The sequence below is a fragment of the Pelobates fuscus genome, chromosome 6 (genome assembly GCF_036172605.1).
Source record: "Pelobates fuscus isolate aPelFus1 chromosome 6, aPelFus1.pri, whole genome shotgun sequence".
NCBI lineage: Eukaryota > Metazoa > Chordata > Amphibia > Anura > Pelobatidae > Pelobates > Pelobates fuscus.
In genome coordinates this window covers 68,252,245-68,280,018 of record NC_086322.1, presented here as the reverse complement: position 1 = coordinate 68,280,018, position 27,774 = coordinate 68,252,245, and the positions used below count along the sequence as shown (strand labels likewise).

Sequence of the window (27,774 nt, the reverse complement as noted above, 5' to 3'; positions counted from 1 at the left end):
CATTTAATAAGGTGCCCTAAATTCACTGGATATTTTATAATCGGTCCATTAATTTACCTTGCCGATCACGTTTTCCAGTCCTGTTTTGCACAGTGTGATTGACATTGAGCAGGATCCATTCATCTTAGAGAATCACTTCCACGAAGCCCGTGATCTCAGTGGATGTCACATTCCCAAGCAGCAGCGAATGCTGCCCTTAATTCATAAACAGTTGTGTGAAAGGTAAAATATGATGGGTGAGTGTTTTAACTCTCTGCACTGCAGGATTTAGGTCAGCATAGCTAACGGAAGCTCCTAAGCAGGAGTTCTGGGTCTCTGTCAGTTTATGTGGAAGCATTGAGCAGGGCCCGACAAACCCCAGATAACATGTCAAACCATTCTGAAACAATTGGACAGCCTACAGGGGGTGGGGCGAAAGGGCGCTCATGGCACCATAACCACTTTAGCATGCTGTGAGTGTTTCTTTAATGGCTGTAGACATTCTTTGCGTCTGCTGCCTGGGAATTTCATTAATTTTTTGGGGGGCGCTAATACTAGCCTTTAAAAAAGCATACTGTACAGGATTATAAGAAATTAATTTATATATTACCCAAAAAGAAAAAAAGATTTTCTTTGGATAAAAAAACACACTATTTTTATGTTTTAATACACAATTCAAAATATTGTCAATATATTTCCACCCACCTCATCCTATTTTCTTCTCAGATTACATTTAAGTGTAAAAAAAACGAAAGGTTACTTATGGAACCCACTTAATTAAGTTACTGTGATTTTTTTTTATGGGGTTATGGCTAAACTGTATTTTTACCATTTAAAATGGTTGTACTGCATTGGAAGCAGCCAATTTAAAGTGAAATACAAGCCTAGGGCAAAATAAAAATAAACGTCCTGCTTTGTTTTCAGAGAAAACTATACCTCAAACTTTGTTATAAATAGTTAAAAAGAAACATGCAAAACTACAAGTAGAGTTATTAGGTATATAAACATGTTTGAATGATTATAACGTTTTCTTGATTTTCCTGTATAAATCACCTGGTTTATGTTTTTGAAGCAGGTCAAAGAATTGTTCAAGCACATAAAACAAAACAGAGTTTTGTGGTTTTAAGGTATGCACTGCATTACCCAATGTCATAAAATCCAAACAACATAACTCCTCAGGAAAATACTCACAGATTTTTAATATCTACAGCGCCTCGGAAAGCTTTTCGTGGGATTGCTTGAATCTGGTTTTCACTGAGGTCCCTGGAAAAGGAAAGAACAAGAGAGGCACATTTTTAGCCCATAAGCGATCAATCAATGAATCAATCAAGCAATCAATTAATTTGTCTGTCTATGTATCTATCCTTTTTTTATTATTGCTACCATTTATAAAGTGCCATTATATTCCGCAGCAGTGTTAAATTAGGGAAAACCAGCTCAATATACACAGATAAATATGAAAAAAAAGATCTAGCCATTAAAGCTCTTTTATAGCTTTTGTGATCTTACAATCTAAATGATATAATGATCTGAGACAATAGGAAGCTGGGGACGGAGGGGATTGGGGGGGGTGAGAATTTGCAAGTGATGGCCAGAGAAATTTAAAGAAAAGTTGCAGCTACTGTTAATGTATAAAGGGAATGAGGAGATAATTAAGTAAGATCTTAAGCAGCTGGACGAGAATGCTATAAATTTAGAAGGAATTGGGGTGGGCAGGTGAGCGGGTAGTGTTTGGAGAAAATGAAGAGTCTGAGCTTTTGGTTTTTGAGACCGGGTTTGTGAATCAAGGCCTAAGAAACAGGGGGGGAGGAGGGGCAAATAATGGAGAGAGAGGGGTGGGTTGAACAAAGGTGTTGTGTACAACTGAAAGGTTTACCAACCAACTATCTGCCTATCTATCTATCTATCTATCTATCTATCTATCTATCTATGTCAAGGATAAAAGGATACATTCAATGAAATAGTTACACATATTAAAAACAAAATTAAAGAAGTAATAAGTAATACAAAATGAAGTATAAATATTACATATACAAAACAAATATAATCTACTGAGAATATAAATATAGATATGAATTAAAACATGCAAACAAAACTGGCTTAAAACATATATTTACTTTTATAGTTTTAAAATGAGTAATGAACAAATAATGCTTACACCAGAAAAGGAAGAAAGAAAAAAAAAAAAACAATACTTAAACTGAATAAAAGCATCATTGGAACTGTAGGTCTACAATGTTTCTGTGTAAAACTACCGACTGTCTCTCAGGTTTATGTTGTTTCAGACTTTATGTCCTGAATGTTTGTTTCCCAATTTAGCCTTCATCCTTCCGTCCCTGGCTCTGTTTCTCCTATTAATTTGGCACAAATGATTGGCTAGCCCCATACTATCATAGGCATGAGCTGCAGAGGAGAGCATGCAAATGGGGCAGAAGCTCCTTCCCTTGGCTGCTAGAACAAAATGGTTGTTGTTCTGCAGATTGTGTTGGCATGTCTTCTGGTACAATACTACAGGAGTGGGCAGCATGAATGATTTATGTGGGGTTTTACTAACCCAACGCTCAATGATCAGTGTTCCTCAGGCCTGGACTGGCCCACTGGGATTTACCAGGGAATTACAGTACCTGGAGTCGACCAGTCTGCCAGACTATGGCAAGTATGAATGTTACCCCTAGAGGTGTTTGCAAATACCTGCAGGATTACAAACAAAAGCTGTCAATTTCACACAGCAGGGTTATTTCTTAAACCCCAAGTCAAAGCTAAAGGTCAATTTAAATTGCAACATTTAGACAAAAAAAAATTAGCTGCTTGGGAATAATTCTCCAACCCTGTTCAAGTCAAAGCTTGGCAATTTTAGCCTCGATTTTGCATTGTGGATTTAACTTGCTAAATTTGAAGTTTAATGAATAAACTCTGAATATGTCAAGCTGTAATCAAAATGAAAACGCGGATTGGATCCTAATATTCATCATTCTTTTTTTGTACAGAAAATGAGAAACTCGGAATTAGGAAACATGTACGTTCTAGAAGCACATTAAGTAATTTTGCTAATTCATCCTGACGATGCTGGACTGATGATCAATTCCATCCAATGAGAAAAAAATAAAGTAAATAATGTGATGTCAACTTGATTTATACTTGTCTTCAGGACAAAAAAATCTATAAAGATTGAAAGTGGTATAGACTAGCTATTTACTGCTTAATTTACAACCTGATCATAGTACATTATAAATAAAAAAATTGACGGACATTTACAACTACCATTAATATCCAAAAATCATGAACACATGTTAATGTAACACACACCCAATGTGTTAAACAGATGCTCCGCTTTGTCGTTTTTAAATTATAAGGAACCAGGGATGACTGGCTGCCCAGTTGGTTCTTTTTAGTGTGACTCAATTAGAGATGCTAGAGTAAAGATGGTGAGTACAGCTGTGACTTGCCAAGTGAGTGAGCAGACCTTGACACATTGTTGCACAAATCTGTCTACAATCTTCCTTCTGGACTTGTTCTAGGACTTGTTTTGTTTTCTTTTTGTAACTTATTTTTTATTGTTTTCAAATAGTATGGGGATACAGAAGGAAAACGGGGTGGGGGATCAAAAAGGTTTTGTTCAATATGACACAATTAGCATGTTTACAATACATTTTTCATACAATGAGGAATCTTTCACAGTACACGACATAACATGGTGTCAGTATTAACAATTTGCGCCTTATGTGGTAGGTGCGAACATCAGATTAAACATTGGACGTGTGACATATTACCCTTGAGAGCGTGGTGGTTAAGTTTGTTCCAAGTGCTCAAGTCAGGTATGGGTTTGCGGTTCACTGTCTGGCTGTAGCTCCATCATAAAGGTCTGACAGTTCAAATTACTAGGTGTTGTCTCCCATTCTAAGCCCATTGGGGCTTGTGATGTTTCTACGTCTACGTGGCTCGAGCAACAGTAGATACCTGTGTGGGGTGGCTCTTTTGTAACACCTATTGATGATGTCGTGTGAGGGTCTGGAGCGTGTTGTCGTGTTCCTCGTCAAGGCTCGATGCCAAGGTTTGGGGGTTGAGTGGAGGGGTTGGGGGGTGGGAGGGAGAAGGTGGGGTAAAGAAACCTGGTGTAGGTAGTGGGTGCGGTCTGTCCCGGCAGGGGTCAATTGAGGGATGAGAGTCATGTCTAGGGTAATGCATCGTCATGTGGTGCGTTGGTGTATCATGTGAGTGGCAAGTAGAGACCTCTGGTCTTCGTGGTAAGCATTGTGTGGATTCTGAATTATGGTAGCCTGATTATGTTGTATCCTGATTCCCTCAGTCTGTGTAAAGAGACTGGGAGCAAGGAAGATATATCTGTGTGGTTTGAAACAGATCCACTGCTTACCAATCTAGTCCACCAGTAACTGGATCAAATAATTCTTCTATTTACGTCTGCACCTTCAAATGTATGCAGTAGCTGTGCATGGCTGGTGGGGTAACAATATGAATGTATGGGGTTCACTTCACTATATCTCATTAGATCCCTCGTCCCAGTTCTCTAACTTGGACGCATCATTTGACACAACATGCATCTGGAGATGTTGTTCCTCTGCCTATTTGCAATAACATACGGCAAAGATCAAAATTTCAACTTGCCACAAGCTTTTTTACCTATGAAAATTTAGCCTTGCCGAGTAGAAAATTAAATTGACTCACGGTGAGTGTAAAATGGACCCACCAGGCTTGCAGTGGTGAGTAACCTTTATGGTTTGGCAAGCAGCTTAGAACTTGAAATATAAAGCCCCATTTAAGACATTTATAAAGACCAACCCTATGTTTATCAATGGTAAACAGAATTTTCACCGACGCTACTGTAACTATCATAGTGTGGCAGCCAGTAAATGTAGCAACCATTCGCTAATCTCTCCCATTAGATAATAATCTATTCATAAACAGGGCTATACATAGGACATGAGGTCACACATTTAGGCTGGAAGAAATGAGATTTCATCTAATGAAAAGAAAAGTTTTTTTTTTACAGTAAGAGTAATAAGGATATGGAATTCTCTGCCTGAAGAGGTGGTTTTGTCAGAGTCATTACAGATGTTTAAACTGCAATTGGATAAATACTTGCAAAAACATAACATACAGGGATATAATTTCTAATTAGTGGGGTCCTTGATCCAAGGAGACATCTGACTGCTATTTTGGGCTCAAGAAGGAATTTTTTTCCTAGTTTGTTGCAAAATTGGAAGCGCTTCCGACAAGGTTTTTGTTTTGCCTTCTTTTGGATCAACAGCAAAAACATATATGAGGAAGGCTGAACTTGATGGACGCAAGGCTCTTTTCAGCTATGTAACTATGTAACTATATATGTAACAGTTAGAGACTGGCTTTTTAGTAGCGGCTGTCGGTAATTCCTTGTCGTTACTTGTGAAATTGGCAGATATTAACCCCTTAAGGACACATGACATGTGTGACATGTCATGATTCCCTTTTATTCCAGCAGTTTGGTCCTTAAGGGGTTAAAGAGCCATTAATTGCAAAAAGTAGCAACAAGTATTTTAGCAATTATTGGCTGCCTGGTAAAAAGTTGCAACAGGTATGGAGGGAAGGTTCCTGGTATAATGTATCCAATTCCTGCACACTAGTTACATTATCTATGTTATAAATACCATTTGCCACTACTATTTCTATATAGGGTTTTTTAAACTTGGTTGGAGAGTTTTTTTTATAACTGATTACATATAGACACTAGTAAATGCCATTTTCACACAATTTTTACCTGGCACTAATAATTGTAACGTCAGTCTCTAATAATTCAAGGGGTATATGTTACAACCTGCGAATCCTCAATGTCATTGTCCTATTGTCCCTCCCCTGATTTAAACAGAAATCCCTTTGCACTCCAGCAAGGGTCACTGCATGGTTGTTGATATTGTGGATGGGGTAAAAACAAATCTTTATTGCATGGAAATAGATAAAACACAGAAACAATAAGGCAGAAACAATTCCGGCATTATATTACATCATCCTACTATAGTACAGGGAGTGTGAAAGAAATCAAAAGATATGTAGCCATTTCACACCTTAGTAAATGCTTCCTCAGCAGTCCATATATTAAAAACCCACATTGTCTGTGTCTTTCTTAAACAGTCTGGAATGCTGGAACTCTAATTAACCTTATAAGTGTGAAGGCTAATGTTTGTTGGCTGCCAGATGCAGGAAGGCTACACACTGCAGCCTGTTTAATTAAAAGACATGCTAATACAATGCCCTTGAGTCTTTCAGTTGTCTTTGCATTTCTGGTAAATCAAACTGACTGCATTGCCATAATAGAACAGGCTCTGTATTGCCACTGGCATCTGTATATTTCAATACTCATCATGAGCAAGCAGTTAAAGGTAGGGTTACCAGATCCACCACGGTTTCAGAGACACATATCACATATACATATTGATGGGCAGAACATGAAAAGGGTTGCCCTGTAGTATGTAGAATTCAGAAGAAGGTGTATAAGATTAAGTAATTAATCAATGAAGAATCCTGCAGAATATGCATTATACATACTGAAGGGCGACCCTTTTCATGCATTTTCATAAATATGGCAAAATGTATGTGTCCTTGAAAAAATGGTGGATCTGATAACCTTTGTTAAAGGGCCAACATTGAGCAGCAAAGTATGAACTGTACCTGATGCAGTAAAGAGCAACAAATCTTGATTGAATTTTTGCCAAGAAAATAATATTGTAGGCACTGGGGAAAGCTTGGCCACTTATCTGATAATAATAAATCATCATCATGTACAACCAGTTCCTCCAATGATCATTACTACAATGTAAGGTTTTGTTTTTTTAAAACTTATAGTGGAACCTATTTTTTTGTGATTTTATTTTTAATATAATGTTTGATTATACACTATCTCTAATCTGTTGTTGAGGTCCGGATAAGATAATGAAATGTAGAATTCCACACTGCTCTATACTGGCCCTGAGTGCATCTTGACTCCCTGCCAATCATTGTTATAAGCACCTGTCAGTCACGACAGAGAGAAAAGAGAGGACGGAGGATAAACTGGAACAATGATTGGTGTTTTGCCTTGCAATCCAATGCATTGTGTGCACTGTCTGCAGCAGGACGATACTGGATTCTAACATTAATTGGGAAATTATTAATATGCAATTCAAAGAAAACAAATGAACAAATAAAAAAATGGTTAACACAATATTTAGGGGATTTTCAATGTTTTACTAAATGCCGTAATTTCAAGAGACGTATTGGTTCCTATTAAATGGTTTGTTAAGAATATAAATTGTGCTGAGTTGGTAAGTGAATTGCACCATTTAAGTTAAAATATTTGACATGGAAACAAAATGTTTAATTCGCTTGGTTTAAATATTTTTTTTTTAATTTAACAAAGACAAAATCCTCATGATAACAGAACCCCACCCATAAGGAATACCATTTTTATAGAACCTGGTCATCATATTTATTCAGACCCTATCCTTGCAGTGCCTATGAGTGTGGACCCTCTACCCGTTCATCCTTGTCTGTTAAAATGGAAGTTCTGAAGCATTGCTATATTAATGACACATTTTCCGATTTACCAGTTCTTTCCTAATGCTATGTTTTGTATGCAAAATATAAAGTTAAACCTATTTTACAAAAAAACAAAAAAATATTTCTCATGTCTGTCTACCAAAGGCGTCCTTAAACACGAACACTAAGGACGAACATATGGGGAGTAAGTAAATTTGAGAAATACATTAAATACATTAGAAAAACCAATGTAAAAAGACAGGTCTCCATATGTTGAGAGACGTCTTATTCGATTCACTGTCCAAAAATAAATAAACAATACAAGGCTAATGCTTACCCACCGGCTTGCCTCTTTAGAAATGACAGACAATAAAAGGCTCATACTTATTATTCCAAGATATTGCTTCTAGTCATTACAATAATGTCCTTGCTGTAATGCCATTTTATTTATAGATTCTTTAATGGCTTTTTTTTCTCTCTAAATGCTGCTTCAGCATTCTTTAAAAGGACAGAGCTTAATTATGTTAAAGACAAGCGAGCGGCCAGATTTGTCTTTGCGTCGCTAGTTTGTGTTTGGAAGGAATATACCGGCCATCTGCACAGAACCCATAAATCTTCAAACGGAGGGCAACTTGCTTGCAAATTTAATTACCAGTAATTTTATTTCTCTCCATGGTTTTAACCTTCCTAAAAGTCTGCCAGTGACATCATAAATCTCTAGTGTGATCCACTTCTGTGAAATAGAACTGACTAATGCTAAAGACTGATGTGGCCCAATATGTTTTTTTTACTGATAAAACATAAACTGCTGCAATAGTGCTGGGAAGCATCAGGATTTTGATACCGTCTGATTTGCAGAAGAAAAAAAAATGTTAAAAAATAAAATGTAATCGAAGTAGTGGATGACTTAAATAAATTAATGTTATAGATTTCTGGAAAGAGAGAAAGGTCAAATGTAAATGTAATAACAGGAAAAGGCAGAAGTCAATCACTCTTAATGCAGATACAGTAAAACATTTGTAAATGGATATACAATGCGTTTATTCTGGAAAAATGTGGCAAGTTTCATTTATAATGGTTATGAAAGTAAGAAAGTGATTCTACTAGCATAGAAAGGCCAAGGATGCTAAATATAATAAAGCAAACTGGGGTGAATTTATAACCAGATTGCAAAAATTGGATTTGAAGAATGCTAAAACTCAGCCATTTTCATTCTTAACTATACCACAAGAAGGATAGGTATAATGTTAGAGACGATGATGTATTTTGAGAATGTTGGGTTTCCCACCACATTGTTCAATCTCCCCTGTCGGTTGTGCTCCCTGTTGGTTTGTGTGACCATTGAGGTTTTAGGAGGATTTGCGATACAATAACAAGGCACTAGCACTACATGCATAGATCAATGTCAAATGAGCCAAAGGTTTAGGTAGGTAGCAACAAATTTGTTGTTGAGAGTAAAGTCCATTGTTCGATGATGCATGAGATGCATCATAAACAAGCTGGAAAAGGCACAACAAAAAAAGGACAAACAAGACATTGCACCCGAAGCTTAGCTAGAGACAACATACCGACCATGACAATATGGTAGATCATCACAATGAAAGTTTACTCTTGGTTCCACAATGACCAGTGTGACCCCCTATTAATTCATGGTGGATATTGTGTACATAACTGGGAGAAACTGGAGCCAGCATGCGCAATCACCTCTCGTCTGCGGAATGTGACAATAGAACATGCAATTCCCTATATATACAATGTGCATTTGATTTGATACTATGCTTACAGCCACAGTGGTATAAATCTTGCAGGGGATAGGGGGTTGTTAGTGTACTGGTTATCAAAAATAGTTTTAGTGAATACAGGGTGCACTCACAAATACACACACCAAAAATACAATAATGTTCTGCTAAAATGATTCTAGCAATACAAAGTTAAATGCTAAATATAAATGTTTGGGACTTATTTCATGATGCTATGCCAATGAAACATCTGAGAAACATGGTAAATGTGGTTCATAAAAATATACAGTTCCAACGTTAGCCATTATTGCACGGGAGTAACGTCTGTCTTAAAGTGTATGTGTCACTCAAAATATGCAAAAATCCCCAAATGTGACATCCCTGATTAGGGTGTGGTGGCTCTAGGGTGCAGTGGAACATAGGTATACTTACCTGAAGCTGTCTCTTACATCCACCACCATTTTCGTCCGGGGATCACTCTTCTGTTCCTGGTGCCACATTATTATTATTATTATTGGTATTTATACAGCACCAACTTATTCCACATCTGCTAGAAGCTGCATCATAGAAGTGCACATGCACAAAAGTCTATGGGTCTATGGAGCATCTTGTGAGAAACCGGGCGCCTCCATAGATCATGTAAGGTGAGGAATGAGACAATTCCAGAATTCTACAGCCATCATTTGTGACTACTGCTTGGATGGGACAAAAGTTGATGGCGGAGCTCTGCTATTTGTCAAGCTCTTTGTCAGTCCCTACTCTGTGTGATGGTACCTTTTGGATTGTGTTGGAATTTCAATGAATCATCATCATGATTATTTCCTAAAGATTGTATCTTTATGAAATACTCCAAAGTAACAAGGCCACTTTAAGTGTCTGAATAAAGCTGCATTGGAGTGTATCAAGAAAACAAATGTATATTGAGGAATGCGACTGTAAGATACTGCAGTTGAGGTGTAATAGATGAAGTACATTAAAGTAAAGTAGCATCAATCATTCCTCTTTGGAATAAGATTACGTTTGCTGTTTAGCATTAAAAAAAAAACCTTGTCTCGAACCTTAGCCCTGTCATGGAAGTCAATTCATTGACCACAAAATCAATTCTGTCCTACTCTCCCTCCAAAAGTGCACTTAGATCAATTTGTTACAAGTGCATTGCATAAAATTAGAATTGAACAAAACATCCATTGTTCGGATGTCGTTATAATCAACATAGGGATTCGGAAATGCATTTTGTAAATAACAAAATAGTATTGCGATAGGAAGCTTTAAAACGTGCCGTCAGTATAGTTCACGGAACGTTTGAAAGTAATTGGGAAAAGAAAAATCCTAAACTGGAATCAATTCTAAAAAGAAGTTACATTTAGGATTCATACTTTTTTAAAATTCTTTATTCTTATAAGACACTATAGTATACAGACAGGTATAGATAAAATAAATGAAGGTACAATTTATGTATTTCACTAAATGGTGAGCGGTAATAATTGGATAAAAAGGACATCACTCAGGATTATTTACAAAACTCAGAATCGAAGTGAATTCAAAATCATTTCAAATTTAAGTCACAAACAGACAAAATGGCAAACTTTTTTAACGTTACCTGACAATTCAGCTACGTTGGCCTTAAATTTGGAATTCACTTTAAATTAACTATAAATTCCCAATTCTTGCTTTTGTAAATAGCCCTGTATGACATTCTTCTAATAATAGCTTATTAACCTTAGAAACTGCTCAAAATTAGGAATTACGCACAGAACAGTCATATAATGAATTCACTAAAAAAAAAAAATTAATTTAAAATTGTTCTTTATAATCCATCCATTTGCATTTTGCCATTTTTATAACTCTCCCCTAAAAGTCACAAGGTGATTGGAGTTTGTATTTTTTTTTTTTTTTAAGTGGTTTGGTAGCGGAAGAATTGTTCTTGATAATCAGAAGGGATGAGGTACTTGCAAAGACAATAATATGCTGTTCTCAGCATTTTAATTGGCAGCTGTGACACAGAAGTCTCTATTTTGCACTAAAAGCACTTCTTTTCACACTATGTCAATAGAATAGAGCAGAAAACACTACACTGTACTTTCAACTGAAGATGCCACTTCCTTATGGCAAGACACTCTATAAATGTATTATTCACGAATTTGGAGTTTAACGCAAAACAGAGAAGGACCACCCACCCGCTGCTTAAAATAATGTTTCTTTGAAACTGGAAAATAACTTCTGGGTGAAGAACAAACTATGAAAAAAAGAGACCTGTCTGAGGTTTGTCTCTCAAAGCAGGTTGTGTTGCTCATGCCCATTAAACTTAATGAGTTACATGTGTTTTGAAAACAGCAACAGTTCTCAAAAGAAGAAATAAAGTGTCTTAATATGAGTCCGTTAATTGCACCGAATTGATAAATTAATTATACAATTTAGGCTATGTAATCGTTCTTGATTTTTTTCAATCTACTTTTATTTCCAATTTCACTTTCACTAGTATATCTCCACTATTCGTTCATAAATGACAAAGCCCTATGAATGTGTTAAAAGAGGCGAAGTTTTTGTAGATTCCATTGTAAACACACCTCTCTTCCACCTGTTGAAGCCTTTTTGGTCAAATGAATGGTGTTCCAGTCATATGCTTCTTAAAGGGCTCCACTTGCAAAAGGTAGGTTTTATGTGAGAAATGGAAGAAAACAAATGTAAGACTATGCTACTGATTTGTATTTGTAGATAGTGAGCATTAGATTATGCATGATAGTTCTATTTCTTCTGGGCCATGTTGTAGCAAAATAAGAAGATATATCATCCAACAAACACTTTTACTTTATTCAGATCATACCACATGTAGTATATACTTAAAATGTTTCTTTGTTGTATGTATTACATTTTGATATATATGTATTGTGATCCTTGTCTGCAGGTAGCACGGTCCTCTAGGGTAAACAACAGGCACAGTACTTTTATTTACATATAATCCAGGCACTTTATTTGTAAGTCCACACAGGAGACAGCAGCAAATGAAAACATAAATATAACAGGTTTCTCCTTTAAACAAAAACCTAGCTCGTCTGAGCACTGACTCACTTCAGGTTCCCTATCTCTCAGGGGTTAAACTAGAACAAAAAGGTATATCTTGGGGTTGCACCAACCTTATTAGAGAACAACACTGCACTTAAACACTCAGTCACCTTGACTTCTTTCCTTTCTGCACTCCAGTGCGCTCAGCTAGCCTGCTGCTTTCCTTTTACACTCCCATTGCTCCAAGCCAGCCTTGACTGCTTTTCTTTTGCACTCCCAGTGCTCCAAGCCAGCATTGACTGCTTCCCTTTCTGCACTCCCAGTGCCTAGTCTCCTTGACTCTCTCTCTGGAGAGAACAGCCTCTCTCCTACCTGCTTCCTGGGAGGAAGCCAGCAATCCCCCTTTTACCTGCCTAGCAGGGAGGGTTTTATTCTCACTGCTACAGCTGATTATCTGCAGCTGAGCAGTGGGTTGGAGACAGCCCAAAAAACCCTGGCCTGGATCTAGGTCTCCCAAAAAAAACACTAAACTGTGGAGTGGAGCATTGGCCCACCCTTCTCTCCAAATGCTCCACCCCAGGGGCCCATAACTAAACATAGCTTTGTGTTGTGCAACACACAAACTACACATACTTCCCCTGGGGTTCAAAGGCCTCTCTGCCTTCACTTTATCACAGTATGTATAAATATAGGTGTATATATATATATATATATATATATATATATATACACCTATATTTATATTGTTTGTATATTGTATTTTTGTATATTCTATTGTAACAATGCAAAGTTTTGTGGACCCAGGACATACTTGAAAATGAGAAAAATCTCAATGTATTCATCCTGGTAAAATATTTTATAAATAAATAAATACATTTTAATACCTGTTTTATATCCTCTGTTTTATTGCTAGCAGAGGACAATATAGGTATTTGTACCATCAGCATCTGACAGTCTATATTGACTGAAGGTTGACGTCTGCCATGTTCAAATAGTAAAATGTTAATGTTGCAACCAAATGTTTCTGTGGTTTTGTCTGGTGTAGTTATGTGCTATTTATATTAACAACAAGTGGGGTGTAAATGTTTCACAGTATAGCTAAGGATAACGAAAAAAAATAGATATGCAAAATTTATAGGTATATAAGAGCCATTTTCTCCAATTTGTTCCTATATGCATCTCTCTAAACTTGAAGTCAACTCTAGTCTCAATTAACTTTGTGAAGAACTGTCAAAGCAAGCCAAGCATTGAGCTGCCTTTAGGATAGACATTTGTGCATATGGTGCACATTAGGACTAGAGCATAATTATCCAGCTTCAGTTTGGTTCTTTGAGATACACTAAGGGTGTCATTTAAGAATGACTTACTTTTTAAGGGTTAGGAGAAGGCAGTAAAGGGTAAAAAAAAAATGTTTTCCCTTTTCAGTGAAGATGGCCATGTTCTACATTCTAGAACATGGCCATCTTCAGGTTCTGACAGAAAAGGCCTTCAGGAATTGCACCACTATTGTTATATTGACAAGTACTAAATGGGGATCTATGAAGATCCAATGATCAACTTTTGCAAGCACATTAATATGCTATAAGCATGACATCACTCTGTTCTGATGAGCACACTGGCAACGAGGCATCCCAACAAGGGCAAATCAAAGACAAGACCAGGCGGAGTGGAGGAAGAGCGGAGGATGGCACGGAGGCGGATGTTGCACAAAGAGTAACACACACAACGTAGGAAGATCTCTATATTTTACATTGAATACATCATGTATCTTTGTGGTAAACCATGTATTCGATGTATATGGGAATAACTTAAGGTAAGTGAACATTTTTATTGCAGGTTCACTTTATGAGACCAGAATATAAATTGTGTCTCCTGTACAAATTGTTAGCATCAACTTTACTAATTTACTTCTATTGCTGAAGAACAGCTGTACATTGTTAACTCATCACTTATTCCCTTTGTTAGGTTATTTTTCACTTTTTGATTATTAAACTTGGTAAGATACCCCCTTAAGGACAGAGAACTAACCCTACCCCCAAGGTATATTCTCAGTAGTGATAGCAGCAGATGGTATTCCTAGGTGAAGCAGTATAGAGCGGTATGTGACTGTCATCTACTGGTTGTAACCAACTTTTCTACCCTACCCTTACCTTTTGTGTCACTATGCTCCACTCCCTCTAGCATGTAAGCTCATTCCCTCTGTTTCTGTGCATCCAACATGTCTGGTTACAAATACGTGTCTGTTAGTCCACCCATTGTACAGCGCTACGGAACTTGTTTGCCCTTTATAAATAATAATAATAATAATAATAATAATAATAATAATAGTATTTCCCTGTAATGCAGAAACTTTAGCATGCTGCCTCTGCTGGTCACAGAGTGATTTTTACTAGACAGCAGGCTAAGCCCAGCACTGATAAGCAGTAGGGGACATACATGGAGACCCTGTCGGGGTATGATTAGACCATAGGGGTCTCCCTTGAGGAGTTGCCAGCTGAGAATCTTCACAGCTGAGTTCAATTTAAAAGTACAGAACATCTGTCGATTAATGTCACTAAATGTGGCTTCAGCTGATAGATGGGGAGCCCCAGTTATCAATTGGTATCTAAGCCACAAGTTGGTATTAGTTTTGATAGCAGGGTGCAGAGAAGGCAACCAGACACGATCTATAAAACAAGGCAATGACAGATTTCCCAAATATGTTGACCATTCAAAATATCCAACACAAATCAGGAATATTGGGTCCTTAAAGAAAAACTATATGTGTTTTACACACCCATAAACACTTTCCCAATCCCAGACATCCAGAGTTGTTCAAGGGCTCCAGCACTGTATATTGAATGAGATGTGTCACTTAACACAAAGGCATGGAATGCGTATGTAGACAGATCTAAAGGCTTGAGTCATTACCACTTTCCTGCAATCTTTATACATCTCCTTTGTAATGCCATATGGTTCCGTCAGTCTCAATCTTGTATATCTATGGCAGTTTTCAATACATTTCAGTGTTGCACTGTTGTTAAAAGCCAACATCTGTAGGGAAGGTCTTTCAAATTGATTTAAAGCCTGCAGCATAAGCATATCAAATCTTAGGCTTGCAGAGAGCTATATATCTTTGCTGAAGGACTGACACATGTTTCCCACATGCACCAGTTATGGGACAACCAGGGATGCAGTAAGAGCACATGGGAGATGCAATCTAATGATGGATTGCCCTAACCCAATCATGCTAACGTCTCTCTGTGGATACCGCACTCTGTACCATTCACGATATTTTACATTGCGTTGGCGTTCTGTTCTCAAGGATATCAAGATGTTCTAAAAGTGTGACAGGCATATGATGGAATTTTATGGTACAGCACAAGGACAAACTGCTTTGCTGAATAAAATGTAATGGTTCAGCTTAACAAAAATGAATTGCTGCCCTGGCAAACTCATTGAAAATTAAATTACTAGAACTTTTTTCATTATAATTGTTTGGCTGAATAGAAGTAAAGACAGAAAGCTTTTGACAATTAGAACTGACAGGTGCACTGCTTTCTGGGTGACTCTAAATCAAAGCAATAAGCAGCGCCTGCCCAAAAGCTTTACAAGATAAATTCCTTAAATTATTTCAATTATGTAGAACTTTATTCAAAATGCTTATTTTAAAATTCTCTCCAAAATGTTAGAGCTAAGACTTAAAAAAAAGACAGATTATGAAACCAGACCCGAGAAGCACAGCATAGCAATGAAAAGAAATGCGAAGGGGATTGTAAAAGACAAAGTGGAATGCCAATTCATAATCCAAAGTACTGACTATGACAATGAAGAACATTTTTTAAAGTACCATGAAATGGTTTTTGCTTTTAGAAATATTAAATTTCTTGTTTATGGAGTTGACGAAGCAAAACTATTTCTAAACATAGGGTTTGGAATTTCAAGGGGAAAACGCAAAAAAAGAGCAATATGTTATTTTATAAAGGAATTCTATTATTTATTAGCCTGCAAAATATAATTGTACCATCTTCGTGTCTAACTAAACCTTAAAGGGGCATATATTACCAAATGCTAGCATTGGGCGAAGACGTGAGGACACCGTAGTGATCCAGACCTTTATATGGGGTTTAAGTATAGCTCTGGTTCCACAAGCAGACCATCATAAATATCTTAATACAGAACTCCCACTGCAAACAGCCACTAGTAAACATTAACATTATAGGACACTGCACGCAGACAATGATAAATATCTATAGGCACACATTGCAGGAAGGCGTTCATTGTGATGCACCAACACAACATCATTATTATTGATATTTATGACTTCTTGTAGACGTGAGATTACTTTCACATTATAATTACACACAATTTCTAACTCAATTACTCTTAAAATTAACATGATCTGCTTATGAAGCAAATCCAAACAGTTCTGTTCTAAAAAGTGGTGCAAAAACATTAAAGGTAAGAAGTCACCAATGGAATGTGCTTGTTGGTTCCATTTGTTTCCATGGTGACTGCCTCAATGTTAGTCTTTAAAACCACTGTTTAGAATAGACCACTTCGATGAATCTCCACCACTGAGTTAAGGTACCATTAGTGATTTCCAAGTTCCTAATATCAAATACTTCATTTTCGTTTCCCTGACATGTCTAGCTTTGTTGTGTAGATCCAAAATGTATTAGTGTTTGAAGTAACCACATAAAACACGCCAGTGACGAGTCCACTTCGAGGTGTTTGGGAAGTACTGGAAAATCTAATACGGAAAATGCCTAGTCATGTGTTGTTCCAGAACAAAGTAGCAAAAACAGCAAAGTTCATAGTCATGCTGATCTCATCACTTAGGTACTGAAAGGGTTAATATAGTCTCTTTGACTGCATGCAGACTCAAGAGTCAGTCATCTACAAAGCTGCTGGGCAGTTCATTAAATCAGCCCCTGCTGGTTCTACCCTTATAGAGGGATGGAATTCTAGCTGCCGTGGTACACAGGTCAGGTCAGCATCAATGCTTTGATCAAGCGGGTGGTTTGTACTGAATATAGAGACTAAAGTATGGACAGGAACCGAGGGTCCTTTCCAGCTCACATTTCAAATGCCAAGACCTGAACTCACGGAGTTAAGTCAGCGCTCATCACGTCTGCAGAACACTTTATGATACATATATCTATGATGAAGATTGATGGAATGTCATCTATTTCTTATTACATGAATTTTCTACAGCCACTTCCTTTATTATTTAGAAATTGCACAGTGTATGTGGTACTAGTTAAACTAGGGATGGTCCACATTACTGTTTCTGAAATGGAAGCAAATACCCTTAGTCAGATGAGGGACTAAAACTCAAATGATTGCCAAATATCAAATGCTTCCCAGCATAGACCATCATAAAAAGTAACACATTATAGAAGTAATCAATATGCTTTTAAATTATAACTGTCAAAAAAAGTCATGTATATGAATATACAATTCCATCCATTTACTAGCACGATGAGTGGATTTTAATAATAAGTAGACATAACAAGCTTATATATGATGCGGTTTACTTTTCACACATATGTAGATTCAAGTCCACTTTTATATCAGTGTTGTTTCCTAATAATATTCCCAATCATAGAGACAATATTTTGTTACATTATATAGAACCCTAATCTCAGTTTTGTCAAGATATACCTGTAGCAATTCCAAGGTTCGTTTGAATCAAGAACATGGGATTTAATAAAATGTACCTGTTTGCTTTATATAATTTGTTTATTCCAGCAAGGAGCACATATTTGAATCAGGAAGATTACATCTTCTGCTAGTTAAAATAAATTAATGCATTAAGAATGAACTTTATTGAAGGAACACGGTTTCTGGTTCTACGGCGCCGAGTCTATTAACAGTTTACTTTCTTTTTTGAAGAAGTAGTGGGTTATTAATGATTTTTTGAAGGAATGAAGACTGGGTGAGCATCTAACAGAGGAGGGAAGTGAGTTCCACAGAAACGGTGCAGCCCTCGAGAAGTCTTGAAGGCGAGCATTAGAGGCGGGAGTACGGAGAGAAGATAGACGTAAGCAGAGGCGTTACTAGAAACCACGGGCCCCGGTGTGAAATCTGCCCTGGGGCCCCCATACCTCTATCCCCCACCCCATACATCCCTGATGACCCACACGTCCCCACCACCACACATGCAGACACACACATAGACACACACATGACACACACACTGCCATGTAGATACACACATGTAGACACACACATACGTACATACAAGCTCACATACACACACATACAAACACACACACATACATGTAGATACACACATACAGACACACACACACCCTCATTCACACAGACATACACACATACAGAGACACACACACATACACAGAGACATACACACATACATACAGACACACACACACACACACTTACACATACACAGAGACACATACATACACACACACAGACATATACACATACAGACACACACACACATATACATACAGACACACATACATACAGACACACATACACTAACACACACACACACACACACACACACACATGCAAAATGTTTAAGTCACCCTCCTGTTTCTAACCTTTTAGATGCAGGAGGGTGACTTCCCTCAGGTCCAGTGGTGGTTCAGCCTGATGGGAGTCAGAGGTCCCACTCTGACTCCCTCCTTTCTTCCTCCCACGCAGCTCCCAGTGGTTGCTGGGAGGAAGTGACAGGGGCAGTCACCTCCTCCCAGCCTCTGATGTCATTTCAGGGGGCCCGGTCATGCTGTTAAAGCCCCACAGCGCTGACCAGGCCCCCTGGATATTCATTGCCATTGGGTGGCCCTAACAGCATGGGTCACCCGATGGACCCCTTAATGTGCGGCGGGCACCCGGTCGCAGGGTTCCGCAGGGCGGCCGTGCCCCCTTGAGTGGCAGGCCTGTTCGCAGCTACGACCCCTGCGACCGCGGTAGTTCCGCCACTGGACATAAGTCTTCAGCAGAGCGTAGGGCCCTAGATGAGACATACTTGAGTATTAGGGAGGATAGAAAGGTGGGAGCAGCATTATGTAGAGATTTGAATGCAAGAACCAGAATTTTAAATTTAGCCCTATATAGTATGGCCCACATGTCAAGATCATATATCAAACAACAGAAAAAAAAAATTAGTAGCATCTTAATTTCCCAAAGAAAATAATATCCCAGCATGCAATATAATTTCTGGGTGTCCGTGCACGTCACAGATTCAAAGCTAAGCAGACATGGAGTGAATGTTACTCTATAGGCGACACTCCACGGATCAGTGCTAATGTTAGGGAAAAGGACAGACTCACAGGTTTCGTTCTTAAAAACCTCTCATTAGGACAGCTCTGTAATTATATGCCCCTTTCATTGCGTTTTGCTACAAAGCGGGTGTGAGAAAGGAAATACCATGCTGGCTTTATTGAAACTGCAGCTGGAACAGATATTAAAAGACATTAACCACTTAAAAAGCTATGTCCCCTGGAGGTGAGTACTGCTCACCCACTTATAGAAGGTTTATTCACTATACTCCTGCATTCAGGTCCTAATACTAATAAAGGAGACACAAAAATGTAAACTGAGTGAAAGTATTTGGCAGATTTATAAGCCAACAGAAAGATTGCATTTCTCTGACTCAAGTCAGTCTCATTGAATTCCATAGACATTTGGTTTAGAAGCTCTGAAAAAAAAATAATGTGTGTATATATATATATACACATAAAACGAGTGACTAATTTTGCAGAGGGTTCTCTACTGAAGAATTGGTTCTCAATGGAATTTATGTTTATTAAATATTGTAATTAGTATCATCATTGTTGTTAATTATATGGGGTCTATTCACTAAATTTGAAATTGTGGACAACTGGCAAGGGAAATGCAAATTGTACAATTCCCACTTTAGATCTCAGCAATATAGAGTCAGACCAAAACAAATATTATAACATTACAGAGCTGTTAATAATGGTGCAGTTTTAATATCCCTGTTAGGATTAAAGGGTACTTAGTGTTACAGGTAAGGATATGTCCCCAATTTAATATTTTGTGGATACGATTTTCAGATGATTTAATATTTTTTAATAACTTTTTTTTTAAGTTCAATATCAAAATATATAAAAAAAACATCATACATTAAAAATATATCAGTATCTTAAAAAATATATTTGAAAATATTAAATAATTTTAAAAGCTTATCCATGTCAGGGGATATCTGCACTCAAAATACTGTGGATTGTAACTACCATTATTTTTGCCCCAAATCTCATTAAATTAATTAAGACACACGCAGGGTTATTCAGTAAGGTAAGAATTGCTAAGAATTCAAAGTCAACTCAGTGTGTGTGTGTGTGTGTGTGTGTGAGTGTGTGAGTGTGAGTGTGTGAGTGTGTGAGTGTGTGAGTGTGAGTGAGTGTGTGTTATAATTGTAAAATAGACCAGTGGTTGCATTTAATTTGTCTCAGCAGTTCCTTTTAACAAACCAGTGGTGGATCTTTAAAAAAACTATTAAGTGTTTACCAGGTCTCAAATTCCCTTCCCACACCAAATTTTTGACCCACTTGTTCTGATTTTTCTCAGAGACACTGACATTGTGGCTAGGCAGTAAACTAATTATCTTGTTCAGATGCTTTTGTAATACCCCAAAGCCTATTAGTGATAAGAATGTGTGAAGATAGAGTGCAGAAAGACTTGATCCATGATTAGTCTCCAGCCAATTCAGCTGACACCGGCTGGAGTGGGCAGCTAAACTTTCTTGAAAAGACTTTCTTATACAATAAACTAGAGCGTTTTTTTTAACTTTTCCTTGACAGTCATCTTGCCTTTTATAAGTGTTCAAGTGTCACCTCTATAAAAACAACAAAACAACAGAAAAAAAGACAAAACGGTCTGTTACTTTAGTTTTCAAATGATCACATTGAACCTTGACCTCCGTAAAGAACAAGTCCTATTTTTTTCTTCTTGGCTTTCACCTTCCCTAATGAAGATTTTAATGACGAGAAAGAAAATATTACAATGTGTCAAAAAAGCCCCAAGAAGTACAGGAAATTAATATGTTAGTCCAGGTTTTCTAAGGATCTTTACAAGTTCTTCCACGTCTTTTTTTTCTACTTCTTCAAAGCATCTTCCCAAGACATCTTGACGTCCCCGTCTGACTCTCATGCTCTTTGGAGATACTTTCAATTGTGGTCTCCTGCTGCCCAATGTTCAGAGGTTTTGTTTTTTTCCAGTCACTACTACTCCCTCCACGGTGGAGAAAGTGGCCGACTATGGTGAAAAGATTGCTGTAACAGCGGCTGTTAAAAACCGTGAAATTTATCTGACTGTAGAAAAGACATAGTCTACCCTTCCATTCACTCGCTAAACTAACTGCTCTGGGGACCAGCTATTCTTTTGCAGCTAAAACAAATATTTGCTTTAATTTAGGGGATCTTTATACAGTTTCTCTGTTTAAAGCTGTTTTTAATTGTAAATGTTGTTTATATCCACAATGAAACACTTGTTGTCTTAGGAAAGCAATTCAGTTTATCATTTGGACGTGTCTTACAAATAAGCAGTAAGAATCTGCTTGGAGTAATGTTTTAACAAATGATACACTTTGCCTGACGGGTTGCTATAGATGCAAATTATCTAGAATTCACAAAGAGAAAGATATAAATTTACCAAATCCCTCTCTTTTTTGTGCTGCAAAGACAAAAAGCCCATTATGGGCCTGTTTAAAAGGAGAGAAGTAAGCAGTAAATCTCCAAACTCCAAATTGCAAACAAAATAAAAAAAATACTGCTTCAGTGTGTTTCCTTATGGTGGCATCCAGGGAACGTTAAAGCTAAAAAAAGAGCATCTCTTTAAGGATTAGCTAGTAAATGTATACTATTTTGCAGACGCAAATACAAAAAACACATAATTTTGAGCAATTTGAAGGCTTTAGTATGGTTGAAATTAAGTCAACCGTACTGTGAAATATCTTAATTAGCTTTAAAATGAAGCTCTTTGAATGTATTCCAATCTGTATCAAGTTGAGGCTGAATGACCTGAAATAACCCTAATATGGGGCCACCTAACTCCAGAATTATTTAAGAATGAAGTCTCAAACTTGTCCTTAACCCCTTAAGGACACATGACATGTGTGACATGTCATGATTCCCTTTTATTCCAGAAGTTTGGTCCTTAAGAGGTTAAAGAAATAAATGTGTCCGTTGACTGGCTGCATATGTCAAAAGAAAATAAAGATAAGTAAATAAAATTGTGTGGGGGAACCACATTTTATTAGGGAGTAAGTGACATCCCATTTTGTAACCTATAAATAGCAATATATTTTTGCATACCAGCTTTAATGGTCCTAGATGATACTATATATATGTTAAATAAACAGAATACTCAGTATATGACATTTCATTTTTATCCACTAGTGTAGTGGAGAGAGTGCTGCTGTAGAGTCCCAGGGCCCGTGCACAGCACAAGCATGTCTAATGCTGCCTGAGGACAGTTCCTTGGGGTCCCCAAATGCAGGACACCCAGGACCTAAATCGGGACCATACCCTGAACTCAGGACTGTCTCACTGAAATCGGTACTGTTGCGGAGGGGACTGCTTTCAGGATTATTTACTTAAGTGAGAAATATTGGGAATTCAACGTTAATTCAAAGTTTATTTCAAGACCAAAATAGTCAAACCGGAAGCATAGCTAACGTGAATTTTTTTTTTTTTCAATTAAGCTGCTTTGGCTTTAAATTTGAAATTCCCTTTCAATTCCTGACCATTTGAACTTTAGTAAATAACTCTCGATATATAGCGAAAACGCTGATCACTGTTTTGCCAGTGATTCTTGCTGCTCAAAATTATAATTTCAAATATGGCTAAGTGTAATGATCGCAGTGCTTTTATAACATTATTTACTTACACTTATGTTTAATTAAGCATTCCCTGCTACTTTGACATGTCAAGATAAACAAATGGCACATAGATTACCATCTGCCATAGCAGGGTTTCTGCCTGTGATTAACCTTTTGAGTGCTACAATGTATTCACTCTGATAACAACTGATATTAAGGCCATTTCCTCTAACAAATATATAATTAATTCATTAATGGTATTACAGTAATAAAATTTAAATCTTGCTACATCATAACTGGTTTTATAATTACATACATTAGGAAATAATGGTGCTGTCTTTCTCGTTCTGACCACCAAGAGGCACTCAAGGGCTATGTAATCAATTCCACTTACTTTAGTGAGCTTAATCAGTAGATATGCATCTGTGACACTTCTAAGTACATAAAATATTCAATTATTAATTCTATGCCATTAATGTCATAATGGTTATTTTCAGCTCAATGAAATCGTGAAATAAAAAAATCAAAATCATTGGAACTTGTTCTTTAAATGGTGAATGGTGACGGCTAGCTGAAAACTGAATTATCAAAATAGAAGTTCAATCAGCTGAGATGGAAGTTTGTCCATCTTCGATATTTTCCTAATAAGCCACATTGTTCTGTATTTTACAAACCATTTCCTGTGTAAGGAATGAAATCCTTAATTGCTTTAATTATCTCAAACCTCCTATCAAATTACACATGCACAGCTTACTAATCAAGGGATGACTATAAGCATTTGAACACACATGGCTGTGTCAATGTAACGATCCTGGCCACCATAGAAGGCTACATGTCTAATATTTGGGATAGTAAAGGCCATAGAAGCCCCAGAGACCCATGGGACACATCAACTTAACTTATTCACTCACTCAATATATTTAATATTAACACGTTGCTGGCTGCCAAGTGCCAAAGTCGCTACCATTCTGAGCTGTCTGGGAACTAACTTAACCACAGACCCTAAAACGAAATGGACAATGTTTTGATCATAGTAATTTAAACTGAATAGATGAGGTCTTTAGAAGTTCTTAACAAATGGTATTGTATTGCAACATCTGATACCTTTTAATGCAAACATGAACAATTTTTATTTTTATATACAAAAGAAAAATGTGTTCTACAGAGAGTTCGGCATTTCACTAATGTTGGCAAAGTAAATGTGCACACACAGAGGTGTCCAAAAATGATGTATATTTTTTTTGCCTACACAAATTTAGAATTCAGTGTATGAATCCAATGTAGAAATGCAGTGTACAGTTTTGAGACCCAGATCTCAGGATAATGAGGTTGTGTAATTCGCAGCATGCCCCCATCAGCAGTGTGCTATATCCAGGCTATATGTAATAAAAAGTGTAACTTTGTGACACTAGAAAAAAATAATAATAATAAAAATATATATATCAAGCAAGGTTTGTTTAACAAGCAGAGTGTAAACCTGCTGCTTTCCCCTGTGGCCAGCTTAACTTGTTAAATGTCTCCAAGAAGCTTGAAATACCGTAATGCTTTGGTTTCTGGAAGAACTTTGCCCTGCAGCTGTTATTAACTAGAACCGGTCTTATGGACCTCCACTGACATATACCTCATGTTGAGAAAAGTTCCAAATTGGTACCATATGCTTTCAAGTTCAAAATACCCTTTAGTTTGGGAAATACTCAAGTTCAAATATAAAATTAGATCTATGGTTTTACCTCTTCATACAATGAAATGAGCTGCTCATAAAGTAAAAGGTTTACCACCCAAAAACCCGTACCCACTTCTACATTTTTAATGCAGGTATATTATTCAGTTCAAAGATAACACTTTATGCTATATGGGGCTGTATATATGCAATACATAAATGTAGGTATATATGGGAACTTTTAAAATTAGTTGACATTGACACCCTTTATAGCAGGGGTAGGCAACCTACGGCACTCCCGATGTTGTGAACTACATCTCCCCTGATGCTTTGCCAGCATTATGGAGGTAAGAGCATTATGGGAGATGAAGTCCACAACATCTGGAGTGCCAAAGATTGCATACCCCTGCTTTAGAATGTTAGATAATATTTATCCTTTTCATAGCCCAATTGTGAAGATGATTTTGATGAAAATATCAAACATTTGGGTTGACCTTTATTAGGTCCTTCTCTTGGTTTTAAATATGTAGTAAACCAAAGGACATTTAAGACTGAATGATTCTCAAATAAAATAAAGGTTTGTGTGGGTACATAGTAAACAGAAATCTGTATTATTATTATTATTTTTTTTTTAATCCAGATGTAGAATTTACATTTGAAAAAAGAATAAGACATGTTTTCACCTTAATAATCTGAGAAATGAAAATTTAATTTGGGATTTTTTAAATAACTGAAGAACAAAAAAATAAACTAAATCAAGCCTTCAGTGGAAGGATTAGGTGGACAAAATATTTCCTGACTTAAATTAATCAGGCATAATAGCTCGGCAGGGACTGCTGAGAATTTAAAGATTTTCCAAGTACAATCCAGGTGGAAAGACAACATGCTGACAGTTTACCCTTTAGTCCCTAAACACATAATGTAACATGACTGTGACATTTTGAGGATGCAACAATTACTTAACTGTTTAGACCTTCATAAAGAAATGCTCTATCTGCAACTTTCACATCAGGACACCCATGCCATGCATTCCAGAGGCACTGTTACATTCCTTCTAAATATATCACTGGGAAACATTGCTCTGTATCTACAATTTCCCCCAAAGTATTTATTAAGATAAATCAGCGGTGAATCAATCTGCAAATACTGATCATTTTACATTTTTATCAACAGGATATTGTGCACACGTGTCTTCTTATGTGGATTTATTTTTATTTATTTATTGCTGGTATTTCTAAAGCGCCAACAAATTCCGCAGCGCTGTACAATTAGTGAAGAACGTACAATATACGCAGACAAATACAAGAGGTAGAGAGATCTGTTCAAATCCCACCAGTTTGGAAGCCTTAGATGACTCAATTGCTTACAAGAAAATATGATTAATTTTGGAGGATATTGGAGCATTCACACTGCTCAATGACACAGATGGTAGAGCTCCCTGGTAATGACTTTGATCTTAGTTTTAACACCTGGTTCTAGTAATTATATTTTAATCCCTTGCATTAAAGTTACTTTTACTTGGAGTTATAATTTAATGGTAGGATTATCCACAGGAATAAAAAAAATAAAAAAAGATCTTGAGGACTTTATCATCACTGGGGACATGTCATTAAAATTAAATTTACCATCAATCCCCCTCCTTTTTATCAATCATCCGGCATTATGACAAAGCTCTTCTTCTTTGAAACATGAAACAAAAACTGTATCAAAGTACATTAATAGTATGCCTGGGCTTATATCCCTGAGATCTGGGTTCTAGATGCCACATTAAGTTAGCATATGTAAGGATCAGTAGATCAGGCACATATCACATAAATTACATTTAAAACGATGTTTTATATTTGTATCCCAAGCTCCATATTACTGATCACAATGTACTATCCAATGCATATCGTACTGATCCGGATTTTTGAATATGTGAAAAGTATGAAATACTTCCGGTTTTAAAAGACGAGCTTGTTAAAATATTAAGTAGTCTGCTTTTATATTTTGCCAAATATTGGTGGACAACTCACTTAAAGCTGATTTGGACTGGCTTTGTCGCCACCTTACACAATGACGGGTGATATAGTCAACTCTAAGAGGCAACTTCTGGTCTGCGTTCACTGGTTACAAGTTAACATACTGAGATCAATGTTTACTGAATCGGTGGATACAATTATCACTAAAACACTATGTTCTGACTCTTGAAACCAAAGTTGACCAGATTGGAGAATTCAGATCATGTTCCGTATGTTCCCTGTAAGCCATCATACAATAAAAAAATCATACTCAGCCAAAAGTAAAAACATATTAAAAAAAGCATCTGCCTCTCCATCCTGCTCCCATGCAAAGGAGGTGAGGTGGGCTGGAAATAAAATAAGTTTGCTCTTGCTGTTTTGTATTCTATTTATTTGATCCTCAATTTATTTAACATCTAAACATCAACTCACTAGAGAGGAAGAATTTATACAAAATTAAACAACCGAAAAGTCTACCTTCCACATAAACATATTGCTATCTGGACCATATCACATTGCTAAGACATATTAACTGAACAATAAGCTGCAGCTTCTCAGCTGCAAAACATAAAGACCGAAGTTGGACACATGGCGTGTTTAATAGTTTTTTCTGTATTGCTTTGTAGGCTAGTTAAAATAAGAAAAAACATGTAGAGTATAACTGCACCAGCTATAAACCCTGCTTAATACATGTGCAGTCACATTTCACCTTCAGGAAAACAATGTGTCATTTTTAGATCCATGTGAATGCACTTTCCAGAGTGTTAAGTAGCTACTGTATCAGAAAGCTTGCAAATCATTCGACTTGACAGTGGCATGTACCCACATGCACGCAGAGATCCTGCAAAGGGGTTTCACTTATGATGTCAAGCAGACTTCCACTACTAAACCTCCACGAGGCAAAAGTGTCAGATGAGATAAGGCATAACTCTCATAGGAAGCGTTAGACAGCATTGTGTATTGTCGTGTAGGGAGGACAGGTGTGTCTCCTGCAGTGGTTAACTGTAAACATTTAACAAGATTCTCTTAGAAGGTTCCTGGAATTCATGTCCTCGGGCAACTCTGTGTGAATAGTAAACTGGGTAT

The 27,774-nt window shown here is 37.0% G+C and overlaps 1 protein-coding gene across 9 annotated transcripts in view; it reads right to left on the bottom strand.

Annotated features, from left to right (window-relative positions):
- SLIT2 (slit guidance ligand 2) overlaps positions 1-27,774 on the bottom strand; it is a 233,067-nt gene that overhangs the window by 91,626 nt on the left and 113,667 nt on the right. For all 9 annotated transcript variants that reach the window (XM_063457821.1, XM_063457823.1, XM_063457825.1 and 6 more), the window contains exon 5: positions 1,171-1,242. In XM_063457821.1, coding sequence (XP_063313891.1) covers positions 1,171-1,242 — 72 coding nt within the window. The remainder of the gene's footprint in view (positions 1-1,170; positions 1,243-27,774) is intronic.